General features: G+C 42.3%; 3 protein-coding genes across 5 annotated transcripts in view; 2 read left to right on the top strand and 1 right to left on the bottom strand.

Annotated features, from left to right (window-relative positions):
• Positions 1-1,224, top strand: part of crybg1a (crystallin beta-gamma domain containing 1a) — a 57,645-nt gene extending 56,421 nt beyond the window's left edge. For both annotated transcript variants that reach the window (XM_034222340.1, XM_034222341.1), the window contains one exon: positions 438-1,224. In XM_034222340.1, coding sequence (XP_034078231.1) covers positions 438-526 — 89 coding nt within the window. In that variant the 3' untranslated portion in view covers positions 527-1,224. The remainder of the gene's footprint in view (positions 1-437) is intronic.
• Positions 1,185-20,242, bottom strand: rtn4ip1 (reticulon 4 interacting protein 1). 2 transcript variants are annotated; one of them, XM_034222343.1, is made up of 9 exons: positions 19,720-20,242; positions 14,189-14,340; positions 12,665-12,733; positions 11,760-11,884; positions 11,428-11,476; positions 10,559-10,695; positions 9,917-10,100; positions 1,639-1,731; positions 1,185-1,450 (listed from the first exon to the last, which is right to left on the bottom strand). In XM_034222343.1, the coding sequence occupies exons 1-9, from the start codon at positions 20,000-20,002 to the stop codon at positions 1,325-1,327; spliced, it is 1,218 nt and encodes a 405-aa protein (XP_034078234.1). In that variant the 5' UTR covers positions 20,003-20,242; the 3' UTR covers positions 1,185-1,324. The 2 variants fall into 2 exon arrangements, with proteins under 2 accessions (XP_034078234.1, XP_034078235.1); XM_034222344.1 differs by having other exon boundaries at positions 20,047-20,242.
• Positions 20,243-20,320: 78 nt separating this feature from the next.
• On the top strand, positions 20,321-26,166 carry qrsl1 (glutaminyl-tRNA amidotransferase subunit QRSL1). Its single transcript, XM_034222342.1, is given in 12 exon segments — positions 20,321-20,442; positions 20,974-21,133; positions 21,210-21,308; positions 21,846-21,942; positions 22,129-22,290; positions 22,375-22,550; positions 22,767-22,818; positions 22,820-22,880; positions 23,122-23,314; positions 23,974-24,091; positions 24,231-24,436; positions 25,108-26,166. Coding segments are annotated over 12 exon segments (1,560 nt in total). The 5' UTR covers positions 20,321-20,418; the 3' UTR covers positions 25,320-26,166.
• Positions 26,167-26,710: the final 544 nt, after the last annotated feature.

The raw sequence follows: 26,710 nt of genomic DNA, 5'->3' as shown, positions 1-26,710 counted from the left end.
GCATAGAGTATAGTTAGTTACTATACCATCGTGTTTTTTATTTATTCAACATACTAAAATGTTCAACATGTCAAAAATATCAGAAAAAGTCATAAAATATTCATAGTATTTCGAAAGTGTCATGAAAAAGTTACAAGTTAGTATGTCAAAAATATCATGAGAATTCACTATATAGTATGCCGAAATGTAACCTATAGACACCAGCCAGACCATGCAACCCGCTGTTGTTAGTGGACTTGGTGAACGTGTCTCTTCTTGTGTATGTAGAAATCTCCTAAATTCACCCAGTTATTTGCATATTTAAATACACTTTCAGAAAACAGGTGTAGTTTCACGGGGATAATGTTTACTCCCCTGTGACTCCCCTTAATGATCCACTTACCAGTTTGTGTCAACAAAAATGTTTACAGTGCAAACACACTGTTTTCTCGTCTTAGGTGGACATCAGTATGACAAGAACCTGGTGGTCCTGAACATATGTGAGGAAAGAGAACTGAACCAAAGGTGGACCTTGGACATCCTGTGATCTGATGAGCCTCCACTCACACTGAACCCTGTGATGCAGCTCCGTCGGGGTTGCCCACTCCACAGAGAGGGAGCATCGGATCAATCGTTGCACCTTTGTGTGGAGTTCTGACTGTTGAGGGGAACCATTGACTGGATCAACAATATAACTATGTTCTTAGAGTAGATTGAATGATTGAGTTGTGTACAAATATTACATATTTCTTTGCCACTATAGACCAAAGACTCCATGCACACATCTCTATGTTTTCACTGCTTATAGAGAGGACTCAGCCCTGGTTCAATGCTGCACACTTCTCTTTACTTTATGGTACATTTCTACTGGTTCCTTTGTCTTATTTCTGATCATGTCTGCATATATGAATGTATAGTGTATATTGAGAGCTGCTGCATTATGAAGTCTGACGTGCACACTCCTAAGATGTATTCTTTTTTTTATCAATGTAGATTTAAAATATCTATTGTAGAGTTTGGATATCTTGTTAGGACTTTTCACAAGCTGTACCCTACTGCATCAAGTTGTACATAAGCATCAAGTGTATATATTTGAGATGAAATTTCCTAGCAGAACTGCAACAACTATGCTGCCCACTGCTGTAAAGATGTGAATGTATGAGAGAAAGCTGTCGCACATGAAAATAAGAATGCCGTTTTCTTTCTTTTGTCTTTTTTAGAAAATAAAAGATTTTAATAACTTGTTTCTGTGACACTCAGTTCGTTATATTAGCTATCTCATTTCAAAACAGTCATCCACACAAATGTAGAGCAGTACAGCAAAGCATTCCTCCAAGAGTCGGTGCTATGAGTAATCATCCTCTTCGCTGATCTGGACCACAGTCTTCCCTCGAGCGTGGCCTTTCTCCATCTTCTCAAAGGCATGAGGAACCTGGGAAAAACTGAAAGTCTCCTCCACCACTGCCCGGATCTGAAGAGAGAGGAAGGGAGGGGTCATATATCCTGCTGCTGTGTGAATGATGTGACTGTAACTGTGATGCTCTAGTTAAAAGAGTGAACTTTCCACATTTGTTTTTACATTTGATATATAATTATAAACACACGTGTCAGTTTGTTATCATCCCTGAAAAGTTTTGAGAACAAAAGGTGGTAATGTACCTGTCCTGCATCCACCATTTCACTGATTTCATCCAGTGCAGGACCACTAGGGGCAAAGAATCCCCAGCGGTAGTGAACCCCTTTGACGAGGTGCTACAAGAAAACGGAAGGAGAGCAAAGGCATAGAGCATTGTTACATCCTGTTACACTGTGAGCAAAGCAGAAACATTACTGGTGATAATGACAGTGCACCAAAGTCAAGTCTGAAGCTGAGATACTACTTGATTTACTGATTTCCTAATTCAGCATTCTAGCTGATCTCAGTGCTGCTAGGTCCTGTAATAAAGGACAAACCATTAGCCCTTGTGACTGGAATAGCTAATTTGTCTTCATAAATATAATTTACTTGCCATTTTCCTTTTTTTTAAATTCACTTGATCTGGTAAGACTGTTGGTATGATGGTAATGTTTGCATATTTTAGTTTTATTTCTGTGTTCTTCTGTGAGTGACAGTAGAGCTTACTTGAGGCAAAGGGTTCACAAGTATAAGTGTACAATAGTTTACAGAAGTGAGACCTATCATTTGGGTGGGTAAGTCTTAAGAGCATTAAAACAATTCAATTATAAAAAGGGGAAGTGTGTATGTATGCACCAAGCCATGACATACATGTGTAATACTGTATATGAGAAAAGATACTGAACATAAAGGGTGTGTGTGTGTGTGTGTGTGTGTGTGTGTGTTCAGGAAGTTCAAGTAATGAAGTAGTAATTAACATGTTTACTTCAGGCTAATTTAAAATGTATGACGCTGAAAAAGACGGGAGCTAATGAGAGACACTGCTGCTGTTAACTAGATCCTCCCTGTGGGAGAGCACCTCTCAGTCTTATATCACATTGTCTGAAGCACAAGGCAGTTCAAGATCCAGCGGGCTAATGTGGGCGGTATGGCTGTTCATTTTGTTCCTATTTCTACAGAAGTGGAGTGGAGATAGCATTTCTAAGGCGTCACACTTAGGGCTGTGCATCTTCACTGGTCTCACGATTCGATTACGATTATCCTGTCAACGATTCGATTCAATTCGATATCCCGATACATCACGATTCATACCAATGCGTTGAATCCTCAATTTTCTATATTACTGCACATGGCTTATTTTTCATCAATGCATACATGCAGTAAATACATATGAACTCTCTTTTTATTATTTAGAAAGTGCTTCAGAAATCAATAACATAAATGTCTTGACATTCATTTATAAACCAAAATAAATGAATTGTATAGGTCTAGCCTCCCTATATCTGTGTGTGAAGTTGTTCCATCCTCAAAAACTAAAAAATAATGCTTCTGCAGTCTAGCTGCAGCTTCTAGCAACGGCCTTCTGTTAAGAAAAGGACACTGAATGTCCTGAATGTGGCATCACTAACAACACTTGAGTCTGAACACAGCAGACAACAGGAGTATTTACATATAACAACTAAAATACTGCATGTGGGTGCACACTTACATTCTCTGTCTTACTGTTACATAAATCCTATGAATGTATGAGATTAAATTAGCTTCATTATATCTCAGTGATTAAGTGAATAATAAAGTTTCTATCGGGTCACTATCAGCCTGTCACTCATTATTTTCAGGGAGGGGGCGGGGTTTGGAGGAACGGAGAGGAGACGGTGATCGCGGGAGCTTTTTTCCTCCTGCCTTCACAAACTTTACACACGTATATATCGTCTGAAAATTGCTAGAGGACATTCATACTTTGCAATACAAGACTTAATTAAATCCACCAAAAACCTGACATGATTGTAACGCGATTATTTTTGAAAAACATAAATCCCTGTGCCGCAGCGACACGGAGTGATTCAGAGCGGGTCCTTCTGCTGTTGGTTCTGGACTGGTGGTGTTGTGTTGGTGGATAAAGCAGACTGCTCCGTGTTTGGTGTTGCTGTGCCGCTGTGCCGCTGTCACGTCTGTTCCCTGATCTCTGCGTCACCAACCGATTTTATATTAAAGTGACAGAAAAAAAAAAACGTTATAGTAAAGCCGCGGCCGGAAAATCAGGAAGCAACGTTACTACGCTATAACCGATTATCTTCCGTCACTGCATGTACAAATCTCAACCTGTCGTTCAATGGACAGCTTATAAATGTTGGCTGTTGTCAATCAAATATGGTGTTGATAATCCTGTTTCTCTTTCCCAGGTGCCAACATCTGTGTCACATTGATGATTTTTTGAAGAACTTTTTAAAATATCTTGATATACTCAACAGATTTCTTCCACCACACATCCTGTCTGCATGTAGATATGAGTCAAAGCACATTTCCTTGGTACTGAACAGAAAGGAAATTGCATCATGTTCACTTATTACAAACGTATTTAACTCCCAGACAGTAAATTCCATCTCCAGAACTTTTTCAGAACTTCAAGAAACAAAACATCTATTTACTTATTCTCAACGCCATTCATGCAAAACATCATTCTAAACACCTCAACAGGATAATAAAGCAACACACATTGGGCTCTGGGGGTAACCAGACCTTGAAACAAGAAGGAAGTTAGTTAGTGGTTAGTGCCTCGAGTCAGAAGAGGTGGTGTCATGCACACTTCAGCCACAGCTGTGCCCAGCCGTGTGCATGGTGTTCACCACAGCTCTCTGACAGGATGTTCTGATCTCCAGGGAGTGTGTGGGTGGGGGGGGGGGAATTAAGCTTATGTTCTAAAGTTGTCCTGACAGTAAAAACACATGATAATGTATGTACTAATGATGATGTTATATTTCGGGCAAGATACGTTAAATAACCTGTAACAATAGTAAATATATCACAAGTCTGCGTCATGGCCGATAGGGCTGCAACAAACGACTAATTTGATAATCGATTAATCTATCGATTAATGAAACGATTAATCGACTATTATGCCTTGCACAATTTCTCAAACGCTCTTATTTAGCCATCAACTTTTAGATTTAGCTTGAGGTTGTTTTAGGCATGTGGAAACTAACAATGAAGACAATAAAGATGAATACTTGATTCAAAAATACATATATTATTAAATTAACTAGACACATTTTGAACAAAATTAACATTGCTTTTTATTTAAATTAAATAAATAATATTTCACATCAAAAGAAACAACAGTGTTTTAACAAATCGTATTAAATAATCTGATGACAGAACTGTGAACAGAATAGCTGAAACTTTAACAAAATAAATAACTCAGTTACCTCTATCATTAACCCATGTTTGTATAATTGAGTTAACTCCGTGTGTTGGTGCTAGCATACATAACACCTGACGTGGAAACGTTACTCGTGGATGGGGGGGGGGCTACAGAGCTACTAGAAAGACAGTAGAACCTGGTGGATTCCTCCGTCTGAATGTGGTGCACTTTTGCTAAATGTTTAGACAAATTGCTCGTGTTACCGCCCTTACATGCTAAACACTTATTGCACTTTTGGCAACAAGCATTGTCCACATCGAGACAGGTAAAAGGCCCGGTAGCATTATAAAAAAAAGTAATAGCTTGCATTTATAATGTACAGCAAACCAAAGCACAAGAGCAGTGCTCAAAAGAGAAAGGACAAGAGAGAACAAGGAGATGTAACAGCTAAACTGACAAAATTAGACCGTTTTTTTTTTGTCATACATCGTCCTCGAAATCGAGCGCTAACGTTAGCAATGTTGACGTGCAGCGGCAGCCGGAGGCTAACGATAGCTCACCTGCCTCACCACCATCATTGCCATGTAGCTCCACAAGTGAAGCTGTATCCGTGGCTGTGCAACCTTCTTCTCCAGCCAGCCAGGAGGAGAGGCTGGTCCAACAGTTCCCCCAAGGGCCCCAACCAATAGGGGAACATCAAGGAAATCAAGGTGTAATCCTCTTCTTAGTTCGCTGTGCCGTTGTCAGGCTGTGGTGGTCTGAGGCCAGGGCAGGCTGTTGTTGATAGCCTATACATGTGGCGCTTCTGAGTGGTTGTGTATGTCCGTGCGTGTGTGAGCGCATCAGTGTGCGCTTATATTTGACAACGGGGAGTGAGGTATTCCCGCTCGTCTGCTCCAAGAGAGCCGCCGAGGAAGCAGAGCCGGCCTTGACGGTTTGGGGGGGATTGTGAGGGAAATAAAGAGAAATAAAGCTCATTTCCCAACCTTTTGTCTGAGTCATCAGTTTCAAATCTGTCTCACATATCCCCCACTCTGGGTGAACCAGCTGCCTATGACCTATCGGTTAATAGCCAGCAGCGTTCGTTACAAAAACCTGCAGGTTTTAATCTATCGGTTAATAAGCTGCAGAGCTCGGTAACTACGCCAGCTGCCTCCAATCTGTTGATTAGTAGGCAGCAGGGTTCGCTGCAGAGGCCTGGTGGTTATAACTTTTCGGTTATTAAACCACAGAGCTCACGGCATTCCTCTGTCCGAGATACGCCACCTACACACGGTCACAATAAGCCCATGAGCGCCGTGGTAACGCCTCATGTGGACGTCACTGCACACACCTCCACTCATCCTCTGAGCGTGTACGCGCCTCATGATGAGAGTCGGAGTGAAAAGCAGCGTGTGGAGGCCTCCTCACAGCCCTTTCGCTCTTGGCCCACCTTGGGTTGCCTCACGGGCAGCGGTAGCGAGGGCTCTGGCGTGGCTCGTCGTCATGACGACCACAACACCTCTCGAGCATGTGCGCCCGCTCTCAGAGTGTTTCTCAGAGTGGCAGCGCGTGTGTCTGATGGACAGATGGATGAGCAGGCTGATCAGCAGAGGGTACACCCTGCAGTTCGCCTCCCCGCCCCCCACAGTTCAACGGGATACAGGAGACACGCCTGTCATCCTGAGAACAGTGTCTTGCACTCCAAGCAGAGCTACGGGAACTCCTGTTGAAAGAGGCTATTTCCAGGGTTCCCCAAGGGGAAGAAAATCAGGGGTATTACTCCCGCTATTTTCTTATCCCGAAAAAGACGGGGGGAATGAGACCCATCCTCGATCTATCAGCTTTCAACGAGGCAATAATGAAAAAGGCCTTTTCACATGCTGACGATCAAAAGGGTGCTAGAGTGCGTTAACTAGGGAGACTGGTTCACCTCTATAGACCTGAAGGATGCATACTTCCACGTACCCATCATCCCACAACACAGGAAATTCCTGCGGTTTTCATTCCAGGGAATATCGTACCAGTACAACCGACTGCCGTTTGGTTATTCCCTGGCTCCTCGCACCTTTTCAAAGTGTGTAGAGACGGCACTGCAGCCGCTACACAGAGGAAAGATGAGTACTGTTTTACCTGGACGACCTGCTGCTGATGGCTCGCTCCAGGGAGGAAGTGGCTTTACAGACGGTACAGCTCATATCGTATCTGTCAAAGCTGGGTTTCATAATAAACTGGAAAAAGAGCTGTCCTCTTCCCTCCCAGAGTATTGTTTACCTGGGTGTGGAATTAAACTCGCCTGCATGAGAGCGCGACTCTTACGGCAGAGAGTGGAGACGCTGACAGCTCTCCTTCGATGCGTCACACCCCGCAGCGTGGTGACAGCCCTCTCCGAGATGCAGCTGCTCGGCATGATGGCAGCCGGTCACGTGGTGATTCCCCTGGGTCCAGAGGAGACTCCAGAGGTGGTTTATTCGCCTACGCATCGATCCCGTGCGACAGAAGAGGCGCATGGTAGCCATGCCTCTTTCCGTGGGTTCAGACTTAACCTATTGGAAAAGTCCCCACGTCCTGTCAGCGGGTGTGGCCCTGGGCAGAGTTACGTCACACATCTCGGTGTTTACAGACGCATCTCTCTCAGGGTGGGGAGGAATGTGTATGTCGCAGGCAGTTGGGGGACAGTGGCCGGCTCACATGTCCTTCCACATAAACGTGCTGGAATTGCTCTCCGTACGGAGAGTAATTCAGCATTTTGCCCCGTTGCTGCAGAATCAGCATGTATTAATTTGCACAGAAAACAGAGCCGCTGCAGCCTACATCAATCGCCAGGGCGGAGTACGCTCAGCGCAGCTTCTGAACACAGCCAGGCGGCTGTTGATCTGGGCGCGCGCACACTTGCTCTCCATCAGAGCAATGTATGTGCCCGGCGAATTGAACAAAGGGGCAGACCTCATGTCCAGAGGAGGTCCTCGCCAGGAGGACTGGAGCCTACCTTCCGAGCTGATCGCCCAGGTTTGGAGCCGGTTCGGGAGGGCGGAGGTGGATCTGTTCGCCGCACGAGGGAACGCGCAATGCGCCCTCTGGTTCTCCCTGTCAGCGCGGGGGTGGACGCGTTCGCACATCGTCCATGGCCCAGGGAACTGTTGTACGCTTTCCCACCAGTCCCGCTGATTCCCCGGTGCCTGGACCGAGTGCAGGAGGAGCGGCTGTCAGTGATCCTAATTTCCCCGGAGCGCACGGGCGCTTCCTGGTTTCCATGCCTACAGCAGCATACGCTGTCAGGCAGGCTGTGGGAAATTCCGTGGCGCGGGGACGCTCTCTCGCAGGTGGAGGGAGCGATCACCAGTCACCCAGTGATAGGCCAGCACACTGGCGCCTCAGTGGGATTTGGCTTTGGTGTTACGAGCACTAAGCAAAGCCCCATTTGAACCTTTAGAGCAGGTTCCCCTTAAAATGTTATCAGCCAAAGTAGTACTGCTTTTGGCTCTAACATCAGCAAAAAGGGTGAGTGATTTGTCTGCTCTCTCTGTGGCTCCGTCATGCCTCCGGATCCAAGGAGATGGCAGTTCGGCTGTGCTACGCCCTAACCCAGCCTTTATGCCAAAGGTCATCACAAGCTCCTTCAGGTCAAGAGTGATCACCCTGGATGGGTTTTTTCCGCCTCCTCACAAATCGGAGGAAGAAGCCACATCTCATCTCCTCTGTCCGGTGCGCGCCCTGTCTTGCTATGTGGCGCGCATGGCGGCGTTCTCAGTGCCTGTTTGTGTACTATAGAGAGCGCTCGATCGGGCAACCTCTGTCTGCACAACGGCTGTCACACTGGCTGTGTGAGGCTGTGTCGCAGGCATATGTCTCCTCTGGGGTGGAATATCAATGCGCACTCCACCAGAGGAATTTCCTCCTCCACGGCTTTGCACGGAGGAATGTCAGTGGAAGATATTTGCACTGCTGCATCTTGGTCTTCCCACTGTTCATTTATATTTGAGGGATGTCTCCCATTCCTCTCTCCACTTCTATGAGTAATGGCGTAGCCCTCTAAGTGCTGGGCCCCACTGGCTCTACGAATAGCTGAAGAAAAGTTATTTTGTATGGGAGCAGATTGTCGGGCCTCCTTCCTATTTATACCGGAAGGAAGCCCGAGGGTGGGGCCCACCTTGCGGGTGGGCGTGGACTACAAGTGTTTCAGTGCTGCGCGGGGGCGCAGGGGGATTACCCAATAGCGATAGCCTTAGAGGGCTACGCCATTACTCATAGAAGCAGGGGTTACAGTAGGTAACCTCGGGTATGAGCAGTATGAGGGATGGCTAAAATGCATGATCTGTTTGGTATTTAAAAAAAATAACTTCACAGACATGTTTTGTATAGGTATGGCCCTACAATATATGTTTCAAATATAGCATGATGATCTTCTGATGTCTATTACTGCAGGGACATTTTTAGACCAAGGAAGTTGATCGTAGTTTGCACAATGTTCAACTGAAATCCTGATATCCTGACACGTTAAAATGGGAAGAAAAAGAGTACTGCAGTAATGAGTCCTTAAACCTGGAAATGTGTCAGTATTTCGGCACACTCGGTTCTAAATCAATGAGTTTCAAACTGGATTTTGGTTAGACGCTTTAAATAAGGTATGTGGTTAACATAAGCCTGAGAGATTTTAGCACATGTCTTGAAAACAACAAGTGGCTAAATGAGACTACAAAGCAATCAGGGCAAACATGAGGAAACTCATCGACTCAGGGTGTTAAAGTTGAAGCATTGCGACCATGATGTAATTCATTTAGACACTAAAATTATATTTTTCGACAGAGTGATTACAATTATGCTTGAAAATCATTAAAGTAGAGTTCATTTGTTAAGATTGCAGGGAAAAGGTTTAATTTTCATAAACGTTTGTCTGCCACAGAGTTTATTTTTCCTTCAGTAATCCAAAAGCCAATGGAAAAGGGGAAACCAGTCCAATGTTAACTTCCAGGTTGGCATACAAACACATGTGATCCATGAAGCACTCCATAGGTACAAATCAACAGTAACAAGATGATACAAAAAGCAACATACCGTTTAGCAACATTCTGTCGCATATGCCAAGGTAATTAACATTTTGAAATTGGATCAATTCCATTTAAGGGCACAACCAGTGTATTTAATATATATATATAATATATAACTTATCAAGCTGCATCTTTGTTATCTACCAGGATTACCTTGAGGGCCTTAGTGGCCACCGTGGCAGCAGTCTGCATCATGCCGTCAGCGATGCCCAGTAAGTCAGTGTTCTGGAGGAACGGCGTCACAAGGGTTACATACTTGGCGCCACTCCAAGGCTTAAGCAGGGTCAGCGCCCAACGCTCTGTTTCCCCCCCGACATTATCCAGGATGAGGTCGAATCTTGAGGTAAAAAACAAGAGAAAGGGTAAAGATACATGCAGTTGTTGGGTATAAGAAACAAAAGGAGAGTTTGGAGGTGTGCAAGACAGGCGACAAGTTTGTCCGAAAATTGAAGAGCTCCCTCGCTGCTTTATATTTTGTTTACTGTAAATTGGTATTTCAACTTGTATATTTTAACTTTTTTAATGCCGTTTTATTTCTATTTTGAGATCTTTACATTTTAGAATTGTTTATTTCTACCATTTACATTTCTACTTATGTGCAATGCCTTGTCTTTTATGCTGCTGCAACGCAAACATTTCCCAAATTGGGATCAATAATCTTATCTTATGAGTCAACTGTAGCTAGAGGGGCAGGGTTGTCTTGGTAACAAGGGGCAAGTCATGGATACATTCACGCACCAACTACCATTCAAAACCGACATAGATATCTGCAGTTGTTCGTTTGGGATTTTTTACTTCTCCAGTTCACTGAGTGGTTTCTCAACAGGCCCGGAGGTGTAGTCAACAACATGGTCCGCCCCCAGGTCCCTCACAAACCACTCTGCATTCTGGGAGCAGGTCACAGTCACATGGGCGCCCCAAGCCTTCAGCATCTGGACACAAACGATAGGATCAGATTTAGTTTGTATCCTTTATCTAACGTTAAAAACAAATTCATGTTTAGGTTACTGTAGAGAGCAGAATGCTAGCCAGTGTTTGAGAGAGACTCACCATGTTTCATTAATGAGATCAACGTCTGTGTAATGTGAGATAGAGTATTCAGGTCGCCAAGCAAGGTGTGGGGCACAGTCTGAAACCTGACAGGCCAGGCAGACTTTTAATTCCACCCCTGTTTATTTTATGATCAGTGTCTATTTTTACGCTATTGTCACAGAGAATGATTATATGGTTGTATTTAGTGCAGGCTGTTTTGAGCTTGAGGCACTTCCAAAATGCTACATAAGGAAATATTTGTGTAAGATAAGACAGGACTTTATTTGATTACAAAGGAAAGAGATTGCTCAAGAAATACAACAATATAGAAATAAAAAAACAGTGTATGGGAAACAACATTAGTGCAAAATAAAATAACAATAGGAGTAAGATAAATTAAGTAAAATAAGTTGACCCAAGATTAATGTAATATTCATAAAAAAAGAAGAAGAAGAAGAGTAAAAAAATAATGTGTATAAAGAAGTAATATTAAAACCAGTGCCTAATAAAAGTCAATAAAGTAAAAAAAAGAATTTTGCATATGATTGTAAGTGTAATATCTCCCAGGATATGAGTCCACTTCACATCTCCGCTATCATCCTCCTCCTCCTCCTCCTCCTCTTCCTCCGTACCTGTATAGCAAATGTTCCCACTCCCCCGGATCCGCCAAGTATCAATATCCTGCGGGGAAGAGGAAAAGCTCACATTCAACAATGTTTACGCACTTTTGCTGCACAGTCTCCCTCATTAGGATTCATGTCAAACAGACTTCAGGGCTTCATCGTGTCAAGTTCGCAGAAGTGAGCCGCTGCCGGAGAACAATGGCTCGTCACCTGGAGGCTCGTTACGGAGCGAGGGAGCTTAGGAGGAGCGCTGAGAGGAATAATGATTCAGATCAAAGACAGAGAGCTTCTTTGGGGCGGACAGGGATTAACAGCGAGTGGACATTGTGTGTCTCCCTCACCGCTTCTTGGCACAGTTGTCCTTGCTGAGCCCCCCCGTGTTGACCAGTGCAGACCAGGACGTCGTTGCCACATAGGGAATGGCTGCTGCCTCTCTGTGGCTCAGTAACTTTGGTTTGCGGGATATCTGAACACAACACACAAGAGTTAGGGATTCACAAAATGTATCTGGCAGATAATGGGAAATCTATATTATCATGTATTATTCCGATAATTAAATTAAATATAGCCAGTAATATAAAGCCACAATGCTTTCATTGACGTGTGCAGAATCCCTAACAGTCCAATACTGTAGGGAGGGGTATGCACCTTCAAAGATGGTTTGCATTACACAAATATATGCTACAAGTTCAGCATATTTACGAGCAAACAGTGTGGACTGTTTTACAGTTTCAGAGGCAGCATGAGTTTAATCTACCATGTAAAGATGTACAATTATCTTATCGGTACTTCCAATGAGAAGCAGCTAATTATCGTTAATTGGTATCGGCTCAAAAAGAAAATTCATATTTTGCATCTCTAAATAATAAAAGCAGTAATAAAGGGTATCACCTTTCAGCAGTACACGTGCTGAGTCATTATGAAATAGCATCTGAAAGCCATCACCAACGCACAGTATTTACCAGATCATCACATTTAAAAGGGGCCCTTTTATGCTTTTTGGAGTTTCCCCTTCCTGTATTGTGTTATAGGTTTTAGTGCATGTAAATACCTCAAATATGGGTTAATCAATTTAAAAGGAAAAATCAACACATTTTTCGTATGAGGGTGTTGAAATTGTTGCTGGGCAACTGACACAAACCACAAAGAAAAGAGGAAACTCCTAACCCAGAACTGATACCCGAGGCATTGTGATCTCTCATGGAGATAGATTTGCTGTTGCACCAACAACATTGATGAAGTATACCTCGTTGGCACTCAGCACCACAAACTCAGCCAGGCTGCCCTGCTTCCATGGAGGGATGGCTGCCCACACCTGAAGGAGACACACAGCGACATGACACCCATTCAATTGACATAAACAAATGTGCGTCTGTATTTCTATAGTTAGTTCTTCTTTGGTAAGATGAGTATCAAATTAAAAGTAGCACATGTCATTTGTGACCACTCTCTGTGGTCACAAAAAGCAGAATATGACTTCAAGAAGTGCTCAAACTACTCATAACCAGTTCACATAAAAAATAATTACAAATAATGTACAATCTATATCATAACCACTAAATAAATACACATAATTATACAAATAAGATGTTTGAACAAAAAAACCTGTTATATATAAATATAAATAATTAACTAAAGTTTAAAAAAAATATGATGTGCAATAATGTTTGGTTTAATTTTATATATTTATCTTTTTGCCGATTTTTTTCCTTTAACCATAGAGACATGGTAGAAAAGGTTGGGTATTTGATATACAAATGGTCATTTTTTTTAATATGTAAAAAACATTTTGCTAAACAATTAATTAAGACATTTGAGTTTGATTCCAATTCACTTGTCAGCGGATTTATCAAAAAATGATTTAGTTTTAACTGTAGAATGCGTTGTTTCTTAAAGGGGCCCTATTATGCTTTGTTTCCCTCTCCTGTAGTGTGCTATAGGTTTGTGTGCATGTAAATGGTCTGCAAAGGCTAAAATCCCAAAGTTCCCTTCAGAGGGAGTTTCTCTCCCACACCCCCTGGGACTGAAATGCCTCCATTGGACTCCTTTGTTTACATCTGTAAATTAATAACATCACTAGCCAACACCTGTGCTTCTATTGGCTAGCGTCCTCCAACACATTCTACGTGATAGTGATGCCCCGGGCCTTAGCCTCAGTGGTTGACCAATCACAACAGAGCCGGCCAGCTAACGAATCAGAGCAGACTGGGCTCTGGTTTCAGACAGAGGGTGAAAAGAGGTGCTGCAGCACAGGGAGTATGAGGAAAATAAAGCACTGAAAGTAAGCATATCCTCCTTAATAATATCATCAGTGTTATCCATCAGTTAGCAATGCTGGTTAAATAAGACAAATAGTATCTGATCTTCCTGCACAACCCTCTTGTACTGCAAAGGGCTGAGATGCGAGTCGTGTCATGACGGTGCATAATGTGGGTAGAAGGATCGTTGTGACAGAGTTCACTGTGGCCAGGAGAGCATGAAGTAGGTTATTCCAATGTGATGATGATGATGCTCTGCTTGAAAACAGCCTCACACTATTACACCACCAGCTGCTGGCCCCATTTTGTAACTACCTCGGAATTCAGGATTCATCATCTGTGTTTAAGCAAGGTGTTTTTGTGCACTATTAAGGCAGCTACATGTTTTTGTTTACAGCATCATCATGACTACAACCCTACCTCATACTTTACACGACTCACTGTGTGCGGGAACATGTTGTTTCCTTATACATGCGGGCTGCCTGTGTGGTGGTCACATCTCCCTCATTTACCTCGTCCCTTTCTGTGAAGTACTTCACATCCAGGCCGCACTCCATGATGACCCCAGACACGTCTCTTCCCAGGATGAGAGGGAACTCCATGCCATTCTGCATCAAATTCAGAGGGTCTCTCTTCATGGACAAGCTTGAAGCACCATAGCCACCTGACAGGGAGAGTTTCTGATTAGAGACCATTTTGAGAACATTCACTGGAACAACAACACAAAGTTTGAAAGAAAACTTGATGTTGAAATGTTGACCTTTTGGTTGCTTAATGTAACTAACAAGGAAACTAAAAGAAAGTGATTATTCCGTTTGAGCAGCTGCCAGCTGCTAACAAATATTTTAAACTGCTGATTATTTTATTAAATTAATTTCAACTAAGAATTATGTTCAATATAAACCTGCCGATTATATAAATATAATTGGCCATAGGATAATTACGGAAGAGGTTAAGGGCCACAAGTGAATTTTTTTTGTTGAGATCTGACCAAAGTGAATTTAGTTTGAAAGGATTAAAAAAGTTTCTCAGAGATCTCAAATTAATGTTCACTTGTGGCCATAAACCTTAGATAATAACAAGTGGAGGTTTGTTTTTGAGTACAGTATCAAAAAAGTCTAGGATTTAGTTTTTTGTTACTGAATATGCAAATAAAAAAATGTGCTTTGGCAGCGAAGACAGATATCAGGTAAGAAAAGCGTCATAATTAGTCATATAGTCAGGGGTGCACATAACTTTTTTGCCCTGGTTCTCAAAGGAGCACCTGGAGATGTTGCTTGGGGCTCATCCTTAAAATGAAATAAACCGTAACTTTTGAGGGGGTCTTGACTTTATTTGCCAGACACACGGCACTGAACACACATGCAGAGGTGAACACAGAACACACATGCAGAGGTGAACACAGAACACACATGCAGAGGTGAACACAGAACACACATGCAGAGGTGAACACTGAACACACATGCAGAGGTGAACACAGAACACACATGCAGAGGTGAACACAAGACAACATTAGCACGACCAGTAATCCTACAAGCTGCCATCACTACCCTCCTGACTGTTCTCCTCACTGTCTTCCTCTCTGTCAGACATGGTAGCTGATGATGTAGGCCTACTACTTCCTCTCTGGTTGAGTCTGCGATTAGCTGCTTGCATCCACAAGTCAACAGCTGGGTTTGGGTCGAAAGTCTCTGTTGTCATCTTAGACAAGTGGATGTAATCAAATAAGTATGTGAACATAACCAATAACCTACCATAGCCAATAACAAATGAATGTAACTTATTTTATTTGTGTTGTTCATTCATATCTTATTTTACCTTAACATTTATTTATTTATGCTTTTTTTTTTATCTCTCCAGTTTTAAAGGATATTTTTGGTTACTGTCTTATACATTGGAATTATTTGAAACCTGTTTATCCCAATAATTATAACGGAGTGCCTTGGAAATATGTGTTTACATAAATTGTGACCAAACCGTTTGAACTTAGACTAATGGCGCATTTCCACTGCAACGGGGTAGCCCCGTTTAAGCGTCCCTAATAAGCGTCCTCGCTCAGGCCTCGGGCTGCCTCGCTGGCCGGCCCAGGCCGTGGCGCATTTCCATTACAGTTTAGGACCTGGGGTAGCAACGCAGTATAGGCGGGGCGATCGGCTTTGTTTTTGTTCACATTTCGAGTTGTTCCGTCGAGCTCCCGCTGGATTTGATCATCCCCAATGCGATGTAGGAACGTCGTCACCTCCTCGGTCGACCACGGTGTGCTTTTCTTATTAGACGTAGCCATTTTTGTAGCTCATCCGTTTACAAAATGCTGTTTATAAAAATGCTGCAAGCTTGCTTCTAAATATATATGCGACGCTAGGGATGAACTCGCGCGCGATCTTGTGACGATTCTCTCTGACCAATCAGCAGTCGAGAGTGTTGACGTCACTAGTTCAGCCCTGGCCCTGGTCTGAGGGAACCACGATTTTATGAGGCCGGAAAAGAGGGAAAAAGTACCCGCTAGCCGGTACTAGGCTATATGGAAAGGCCACCAAAAACTGGCCTGGCCGCTTGAGGACGGTTAAGGACGCTTAAACGGGGCTACCCGCTGCAGTGGAAATGCGCCATAAGAGTCCTTACCTCACTGAGCTGTAGTATCAGCCTCTCAGTCTGACTGGAGAGGACTCTCCCTCCACATTATTGTAGAAACATCTTCTTCTTATATCCGTTAGAGCAGCTAGCGGCACCAGATTCTAATAACAACAGCGCTGGTACCGGTGCACCATCCCTCTCTCCCTCGCATTTTGGCTGTGAGCTGCGGGCGCCAGATAAACCAACATCCCCCATTTTCATCACTTACAGCGCCCATCGTACAGGGCAAATGAAACGTGTAATCGGGGTGAAAAGGGTGTTACATTTACTTAATTATGAATATTGTTACATCAAGACCGAAAATTAGGATGAGCACCAACGGTCAAAATGTTTTTTTCCCTCCCAGAACTGCCAGCGCAGCGACTCCCCAGATCTGGCGGCCTAGGCGAACATCTAGCCAGCGCTACGGGCCGGTGTTCCGGATTAACTGGTTCCCCGATCAACTGGTTGACAGATGTGGAGGCGTGGCCTTCTACTGAAATACACATTTCGATCGCTTCTTCTGTCGTTTACATAAATCTTTTGGTATATTAGGCTTCGATAGGAACACTTTGATGCACATTCAGTACCAGTGTGTGAGGTTGTGGTTGCGATGGCGATATCCGGACGCGAACAGCGAGGACTACACAAATAAAAACGAGTTGACATGGGGATGTCTGTTCAAAACATTGCAAGCTCCAATAAATCATTTAAACCAGCTATTGTTGCCAGACTAATTACTGAATATCGTTCTTAATGTGATACCAAGTCCATCTGAGACCTGTGTACACCTTCAGACAGCCTCCAAGTGAAGCACACGTTGTTTACTCACAGTTTGAAAGCAGCGTGGAGAAGTCTTCAGCTGTGTTAAGTTGTGATCCGCTCGAATACATCATTAAAACCAGCTATTGTTGCCCGACTTATCACTGAATATCGTTCCTAATGTGATACCAAGTCCATCTGAAACATGTGTACACCTTCAGACAGCCTCCCAGTGAAGCGTACGTTGTTTACTCAGAGTTTGAAAGCAGCGTGGAGAAGTTTTCAGCTGTGATAAACTGTGATCCTCTCAGGTAAACTGTGATTCGCTCAGGGTCAACTGGGATCCACCCATGGGAAAATGGGATCCGCCCAGGTTAAACTGTTACGACTTATGTCGCTGTGACCAGCGATCATGTTTAATATGAAAGACACACACATCTACATGCCTTATAAAAACGGCATTCTGCAGCACTCATCCAGATAACATGCTGTTAACTCGTTTTGCAAAGATAGCAGCAGAAATGTCATTGCTGCATGTGCAGGGATATTAGACTTTAAAATGCTGATGGGTCATTAATGTTGGTCTCGGCAAACAATATTAGGAATCCTTTATTCAAACTACATAATATTCAGTGTCCATCGACATAAAAATAACAAAAAAGTTCATGCTGGACTCAAACCCGAGTCCCAACAGCAAAAGTCACTCCAGCCCTGCGCGTTATGAGTGCGCCACAGATCAACACGAGGTATCGAACCACCACACTATAATATTTTAGATTAACCTTGTTAAAAAGTTCCAGAAAAATGCAACCCGACCATCATTTATAATGTGAGCGAATGTACACTTTAAGCCATATAATATACATATTATAATATAGTATAGCCTACTGACTGAGGTCTGTATCAAGCCTCATTAAGACCCACCGAGATCAGATATCCTAGTTTATCAGCCTGCGAGCCCACATTATGTTGTGATAAGTGTTAGTTTTACATATAAGTGTGTTAAGGTTAATCTAAAATATTATAGTGTGGTGGTTCGATACCTCGTGTTGATCTGTGGCGCACTCATAACGCGCAGGGCTGGAGTGACTTTTGCTGTTGGAACTCGGGTTTGAGTCCAGCATGAACTTTTTTTGTTATTTTCATGTCGATGGACACTGAATATTATGTGGTTTGAATAGAGGATTCCTAATATTGTTTGCCGAGACCAACATTAATGACCCATCAGCATTTTAAAGTCTAATATCCCTGCACATGCAGCAATGACATTTCTGCTGCTATCTTTGCAAAACGAGTTAACAGTCACATGTTATCTGGATGAGTGCTGCAGAATGCCGTTTTTATAAGGCATGTAGATGTGTGTGTCTTTCATATTAAACATGATCGCTGGTAGATAGCCACAGAAGTCGTAACACAGTTTAATCTGGGCGGATCCCATTTTCCCATGGGCGAATCACAGTTTACCTGAGAGGAACAGTTTAACACAGCTGAAGACTTCTCCACGCTGCTTTCAAACTGTGAGTAAAGAACATGTGCTTCACTTGGAGGCTGTCTGAAGGTGTACACAGGTCTCAGATGGACTTGGTATCACATTAGGAACGATATTCAGTGATAAATCGGGCAACAATAGCTGCTTTTAAGGATTTATTCGAGCGATCACAGCTTAACACAGCTGAAGACTTCTCCACGCTGCTTTCAAACTGTGAGTAAAGAACATGTGCTTCACTTGGAGGCTGTCTGAAGGTGTACACAGGTCTCAGATGGACTTGGTATCACATTAAGAACGATATTCAGAAATAAGTCTGGCAACAATAGCTGGTTTAAATGATTTATTGGAGCTCGCAATGTTTTGAACAGACATCCCCGATCAACTCGTTTTTCTTTTTGTAGTCCTCGCTGTTCGCGTCCGGATATTGCCATCGTAAGCACAACCTCACACACTGGTACTGAATGTGCATCAAAGTGTTCCTATCCAGCCAAATATACCAAAATATGTATGTAAACGACAGAAGAAGCGATCGAAATGTGTATTTCAGTCGAGGCCACGCCTCCACATCTGTCAACCAGTTGATCGGGGAACCAGTCAATCCGGAACACCGGCCCTGAGTTCATATCATGGTTCATATGCAACTCGCAAATATCTTTATTTCTCTCTCTCTCTTCTCTCTCTTTCTCCTCTATTTTCTATTCTCCCTTCTCTCTCTCCCTCTCTCAATGTTGGTACGCAAATGCGCTTGGTTTCAAATGACCCGGTGCTCTTTTTTTGGCGGAGGTGCGCATGCGCACCAGTTATGTGCAGCCCTGCATATAGTCATCCCTATACTGAACACATGCAAATTGGACAGCAACCAATTAACACCCTCCAATATGCACTGAAGCTGCTCAAACTTTAATTTGTACTGAGCGCCCACAAAACATGCTATTGCATTTGCCCCTCTCTTTGCAGCCCTGCACCAAACCACCACCACCTCCTACTAGCTTTGTGGGAGAAGAATGACGGGATGCATGATGCATTTTGTCATCATAACCACAGGAAACGTCAACCTCACACTCTGTATCCTCACTTTTAAGTATTGATTCCAAAAAACGTTACAAACACCATTGTGATTATCCTAACACTTCAAATCTGTTCCCATTGTGAAGATGCACACATGCTGTCGTCACTCACCTCTCATGCCGACATCAATAGGGTTCAGTCCTGCTGCATTCACTTTGATAATAACCTCATTGGGGTATGTGATGACGGGGAAACTGGCATTTTTGGTGAATCGCAACACATCATTGCCTCCATATTGATCAATAACCCAGGCAGGCATAATAGTAATCCTTCTTTTGGTAGTACTGAACAGTCTTTTCTGCCTGCCATGCCAGCAAACTGATGTGTTCACACTCGGTGATGTACTGCAGTGAAACAACCACCTATTGTACATTAAGTGTCTCACAGAACTCATTTTAAACTCTTAAATATTAAATAAAATAGTGCAGCTATAATTACCTCCCTGTTACATACAGGATCCACTCTAGCTGTAGCGTTAGCGGTACTATGCTAAATTACAGTAACCCACGTAACGTTATTGAAGTCCTTTACAATTTACAATGTATTTCCTTCTTTAATAAACATGTCAAGCCAATTCCATTGTGATGATTTCAAACCAACGTCCTCTTCTTTCCTTAACATGCCACTTCTACTACCGGTGTCTTTCAAAGCCTCTCCACCAATCAGAGAGCGGCTTCCTCCCAGCTGTCCAATCACAGACAGCGTTGTTAGAGGTTTATTGGTCAAACAAACATGGCAGCCTGCAGGGGCTCGACACTGTACGAAGGTTGTTAATTATTTTTGAAAGGTTGCCATACAAATACTATAAAAATGCTCAGCCTGACAATAAGGGAGGTTAGTACGACTATGCACTGTTCTCCATGTCTGTTTAGAGCATTTAACAGTTAATTACATATTGGTCGTTGTGTACTGTCAAATCAATTGAAGTGAAACAATGTAAAATGTGTGAAAATGTGCTTTATAAATGCCTAAACATATTGTTGGTCCCTACAACATTGTATAAATGTATTAACTTAAGAATGTATAGATACCTGTCTACCCGATTTTATACAGTTTGTCAATAAATATCTTTATCTGCAGCCCTGAACTGAAAAGTGTCTGTTTCAGATTGTTATTTATTATTAATATATGATTGGGTTATAACTAATATATAAACCTTAACATTCAAGGTGAGGCTTTTCAAATAAATATTGGGTAACATCATAATTATGTACCTTTGTTTTGTAATTTTGGACACCTGAATAGAATGGAGCTATAATGTGCTATTCCTAAGCTGACAACCCAAAGTGTTTATTCTCAAAATGGTAAATTAAGTAAAATTGACGAGTCACATTCCATAACTTGTTCTTCATCATTGTTCTCCAGGTGTCTTTGGCGCTCAGGGAGGGAAGAATCTCTCCAACAGAGCTTTGTAGGAAGTGTCTGAACCGCATTAAGAAAACACAACATCTTAATGCCTACATCACTGTGACGGAGGAGCTGGCGCTGAAGCAGGCTCAAGAAGCAGAAACTAGACTGCTGCAAGGTGTGGAAACACGAGCGTGCATTTCTATACATTCTTAGTGAAGCCATTGGGGTCACTAATCTTGTTTTTCCTTCAGGTACCCCCAGAGGTCCTCTGGATGGAATCCCTTTTGCAGTCAAGGATAACTTCTGCACAGAAAATATCAAGACTACATGTGCATCCAGGATGCTTAAAGGTCTGTGCATCCTAAACCTTTTGCAAACTGCACACTATATACTTAATTAAAATGCACTGAATACTAAATTAACAACTATTGGTATTATTTAACCAGCAGACTATTCAAACTGTAGTATACTCAAGTGGATCTGTCACATCTCCAATAATAGTGCACCAAACTTCAGGTATCTAAATAACAGGTGTTATTTAGATAAAAAATGACAACATTCTGGGAATATACATTTTTACTTTATTGCCTGATAACATATCAAAATGTAATAAAGTGAAAGCTATTAGCCTTGCTCAAAATATCACATGACTGATGGCCAAGACGCAATGCATTGTGGGGCTATTGAGTCATGTGCAGCAGGCTGGTCTCATACCCATACATTCTTGCTTATGTAGTATACAGAAACACACTACAGACTTAATTGACTTATTCCAAGTGTGGATAGTATAATAGTATGATTTAATACGGATAATTACTATGAATAATTACTATGTCTAATATGTCTAATTTTTCCCGAAAAATAACATTATGTTACCTGTGCTTCAGACTACACTCCACCCTTCAATGCTACAGTGGTCCAGAAACTTTTTGACCAAGGGGCTGTTCTCATGGGGAAAGTCAACATGGATGAGTTTGCTATGGGGTAAGGGCATTGTTATCAATGGCTCAGTACTCACTGTCAGTAATGGATATTTCCAAACACCATATTATTTTATAAATAGCTTGATGAAGCTGTTTTACGGATTTTTACACATACAGAAAGAGACATTTTTGATAACTGGTTGGCAGTTTTCCTATTTATTTATCGATCGGTTTATTTGTCTTACAGTGCGGGCAGTACTGACGGGGCTTTCGGTCCAGTGAGGAACCCCTGGAGCTATTCTGCATCCTACAGAGAGCCGACAGAGGCAACACCAGACTCTGACTGGGTCATCACAGGAGGAAGTTCAGGAGGAAGTGCTGCAGCTGTGGCCTCACTCACCAGCTACCTGTGAGGGAACATATTTACGAGTTGCATAACTGTTACAAAGAAAACAAGTTCAACAACTGAATACAATGAACTTTTACTGTACAGGGCATTGGGTTCAGACACAGGTGGTTCTACTCGTAACCCTGGGGCACTGTGTGGTGTTGTAGCCCTGAAGCCCACCTATGGTCTGCTGTCCAGACATGGTCTCATCCCCCTGGTCAACTCCATGGACGTCCCCGGTATCATCACCCGCAGTGTGAGTGACGCAGCCATCGTCTTAGGTAGGAACCTTTTGATGAACCTCATCCAGTCCTACTGTACATAAAAAGATTTCTTGCTCTTAAAGATGGTGATTCCACATTTCCAGTTCTTCTAACCATGTAATATAAATAATATGTGACATTGCAAATAAACCAATATAGCACCTCAGCATTGTTGTTCTTTTTCATACTGGGATCCAATGATTAACCTAACCTTGGTTTTACTATGTCACACAGGAATCCTCCAAGGCCTTGATATTAAAGACTCAACAACAATTCCTGCCCCCCTCGTCACTGACAGAGCTACCAGAACAATTTGATGTCAAGAACCTCTGTGTCGGCATTCCTAAGGTGAGTTTAGCTCCGTATTAAAATCATCTTCTCCTTAGAATGAACTGGAATAGTCAAAGACCTAGAGGTAAGCCATGACCTGTACTTGCACTGTATGTGTCTTAGCAGCATTATCATCAAGACAGATCCTTTGAACTGTATGTGTAGTAGCTTAAGATATTTGTAAGTGGTTAAAAAATATCTGTGAACACAAATGCATGGACTTTCTAAAGCTGCTTTTCTCTCCCTTCACGTATGTCAGGAGTACCACGCCCCCGGGCTGTCTGAGGAGACTGTAGCACAGTGGAGTCGTGTTGCTGACATGTTTGAGAGGGCGGGGGCGCGGGTGAAGCAAGTATCTCTCCCCCACACCCAGTACTCCATCGTGTGCTACCACGTCCTGTGTACCACTGAGGTGGCGTCTAACATGGCCCGCTTCGACGGCCTAGAATACGGTATGAACCCGAGTACAATATATAAACTGTGCTTTGTGCACCAGTGCTTGGGGAAATGGCATATAGATCATATCTCAACTTTTTTAGGCATTGCTGCAATATCTTCTTATTTCCAACTGTTTATACTGTGCTACCCTTCAATGCTTTTTATCATTACAAGTGTGATAGTAAATGAATCTAAACAGTCCTTATGGTGGTATCTGTTATTAAGTTAGACAAATTATTAAAGACAATTCACTACTTTTTCTCTGAAGTATAGTTTGCAGAGCAAGGTTTTTAAAATGTTATTCATTTATATACATTCATTTATTATTTAATTTATATTCCTTGTGGTTTTTTATTTCTTTTATTAATTATATGAAATACACTGACTGACTTTTATAATGAATGTAAAATATCCTATTATGTTCATTGAAAGGTTGCTTTTATTTTTGAAAAACCAAACCAAATCTCATGCCAGTATCTTCAAAACAAAGTGACAATTAAAGAATTGTCTGAGTGTAATAGTCATTTACTACATCCCACTTAGAACAAGACGCAATACATCTACTATATTACATATATCACCCACCCCATTTCACATTAGTTGCCACCTAACTTTCAGATTACACAGGGAATCTCTTTGACTATCTAACATTATGAAATGGCTCTCCTTTCAGGCCATCGCAGCGAGGTGGATAGCTCGACGGAGGCCATGTACGCCTCGAGCCGACATGAGGGCTTCAACGATGTAGTGAGAGGAAGGATACTGTCTGGGAACTACTTCCTGCTCAAACAGTAAGGCAGTGTACTAAAGTTGCACCTTTATTGAACCTTTTTCTCTTTGGCCTCTTTTTCATATTGTATGCTGGAGCTGTAATGTTTCTGAAACATCAAGAACTAACTGTCTCCCTCCTCCTCACTCTCATTTTGCCAGGAACTACGAGCACTACTTTGTGAAGGCTCAGCAAGTGCGGCGGCTGATCGCAGAAGACTTTAAGCATGTCTTCAGCTCTGGTGTCGACGTGCTGCTGACGCCCACCACTCTGACTGATGCGGCCCGCTACTCCGACTTCACACAGGAAGACAACCGCACACGCAGCACGCAGGAAGACGTCTTTACCCAGCCTGTCAACATGGCAGGTAGGCAGCAAGGCCTTCAGGAAGAACTGTTCAAGCACGCATAGGAAGTGTGGGAGGATGCATTCATGGATACTCCCACACACCGAAAAACATTTTTTCTCTATAAAACCCACTTCAGTTTAGTTAATCTCATAAATTATAACCATATAATTTATAGGGAAGTTCAAATTGGCCCTATTGTGCTTTTTGGGGTTTCCCCTTTCCTGTAGTGTGTTATATAGCTTTTTGGGCCTGAAACGCCACCACTATGTACCTATGTACCTCCAACACAATGTACATGATAACGGTAGGCTGAACATCTTTAGGCGGTTGACCAATCAAAACAGAGCCAGCCAGCTAACCAATCAGAGTAGACTGGGTTCTGATTTCAGACGGAGGGAGAAAAGAGAAAACAGGCAGTATGAGAAAACAAAGAGCTTTTTGAACATTAAAGGAAGTAAACATATCACAGTAGAGGTGCAAAAGGAAACAGTTAACCTGTAAATGAGCATAATAGGCCCCCTTTAAAAGGGCAAAGGAGTATTTCACTTCTCTCTTTTCTTTGTTATTATCTGAAACCATAGGTAAACACACATGATTATTTCGGCGAAGACTAAAGTGTACCTTTGAGTGAGTTTAAATTATGTTCCACCTTTTATCACGCTACAAACTAACCTCTTTCTTCACCCCAGGTCTCCCTGCTGTTTCTGTGCCAACTGCTTTATCAAGACGGGGCCTTCCCATTGGTTTACAGCTCATAGGCCCCGCCCTCCAAGACCGGAAGCTGCTCAGTGTGGCCCAATGGATGGAGCAGAGGGTTGGGTTCCCCTCCATCAGTGACTATGGAGACTCCAGCAGGAATGATAATGGGAGGTCCAAACGAGAGCGGACTTCAGCTGTATGAAGAGAACTGTGGACTAAAAGTGTAACTTTAGTGAACATTCTCCACATGTAAGATGCCTTTTTGGGACATTTCCGATGGAGTTTCAGCAACCATCCAAATAATTACAACAAAGCTTACTATCACTGTTTTACATCATGCATCATATTTTAAGTGCAGGGACATTGTGTTTAATCTGTGACACGCTGCTGTGTTTGTTTATCTAAAGGTGGCTATTAAAGATATGCAAGAAGGGATACTTAATAACTTTTCACTTTGTTTTATGACCAAATACCTTCTCAACTACTTACGCTCCCATTCGTCTAAGCTTTTCTCTGTGTTAAGAGCAGATAAGCAAATTATTAACATGGTAAACATTACACCTCCCGTATCACCATGTTCTCAGACTATTCAATTATTGATTGAACAATAATAAATCAAAAACCTTGTGTTAATTTTGTTACGGTAAATTTCTTAGCAAATGAAGAAATTGATGTATACAATATTCCCAATGCTTGTCAGAAATTATTTAAATTGTTTTTGTTCTACTACTGTCACATAAACATGACAACACATCACATGCTCTGACTGTTCGGCAAAATATGTATCACAATTAAAGGCCTCGTCTCAAAGTTCCCTCCCGCCACGGAAGGGCAAAAATAAAGTGAGAAAGAAAAATAAATTGGAAACAAATTTTTCATAGAATTATGAACAGCTAGAGTTGCAAATAAAATGACATAATGGGGAGCTGAATTTAAGGAATGTATTTTTCCTAATTGTAACTTTACTGTCAAAAAGCAAATGCCTGGCACTAATATTCTTCCGTACTTGTCACATTTGTCATATTTTCATATTAAATCTGAAAACTACATTTTATAAACCTCATTTGCAGGCCCAATGGCATTTGAAAAATAAATTCAATGTGACCAATAATACAGGTGTGTTGGGAACAATCACATCAACGGAGTGCACACACATTTCTTACATTTGTGATAATTTTAGACTAGATCCACTATCACTTAATCTTGATATAGTGCCCAGGGATCCCCAAATCATTACATTACATTGCATTTAGCTGACACTTTTATCCAAAGCGACTTACAATAAGTGCATTCGACCAAGAAGATACAAACTTGAAGAAAACAGAATCATATAAGTACATCAGGCTTCATAGAGCTAAAACATTTCAAGTGCTACTCAACTGGCTTTAGATAAGCCAGTCCTTTGTTAGTATATTAGTGCTTTGGTTTGAATCCTACTTAAAGGACAGAAACAACTTTGTTTCTATAGGTAAATACACATCTGAGTTGACAAATATGACATGTGGGGTACCTCAAGGCTCCATCTTGGGGCCTCTTCTCTTTAACGTCTACATGCTACCACTGGCTCAGATAATGAAGAACAACAAAATAAGT

This window comes from Gymnodraco acuticeps, unplaced genomic scaffold, assembly GCF_902827175.1.
Source record: "Gymnodraco acuticeps unplaced genomic scaffold, fGymAcu1.1, whole genome shotgun sequence".
Classification (NCBI taxonomy): Eukaryota; Metazoa; Chordata; class Actinopteri; order Perciformes; family Bathydraconidae; genus Gymnodraco; species Gymnodraco acuticeps.
The sequence above is the reverse complement of the archived record's forward strand: the minus strand, read 5'-3'. Positions and strand labels throughout refer to the sequence as shown.

What these genes read in the sequence shown, in the direction of transcription:
- rtn4ip1 (XM_034222343.1), bottom strand. Translation starts at nt 20,002, where the DNA reads ATGAGTTCTGTGAGACACTTAATGTACAATAGGTGGTTGTTTCACTGC. An exon ending in TGGGAACATTTGCTATACAG is followed by an intron (nt 10,696 to 11,427) that starts GTACGGAGGAAG and finishes GTTTGTGTCCAG; the next exon opens with ATGCTGAAGGCTTGGGGCGC. An exon ending in TGGCCACTAAGGCCCTCAAG is followed by an intron (nt 1,732 to 9,916) that starts GTAATCCTGGTA and finishes GTTTTCTTGTAG; the next exon opens with CACCTCGTCAAAGGGGTTCA.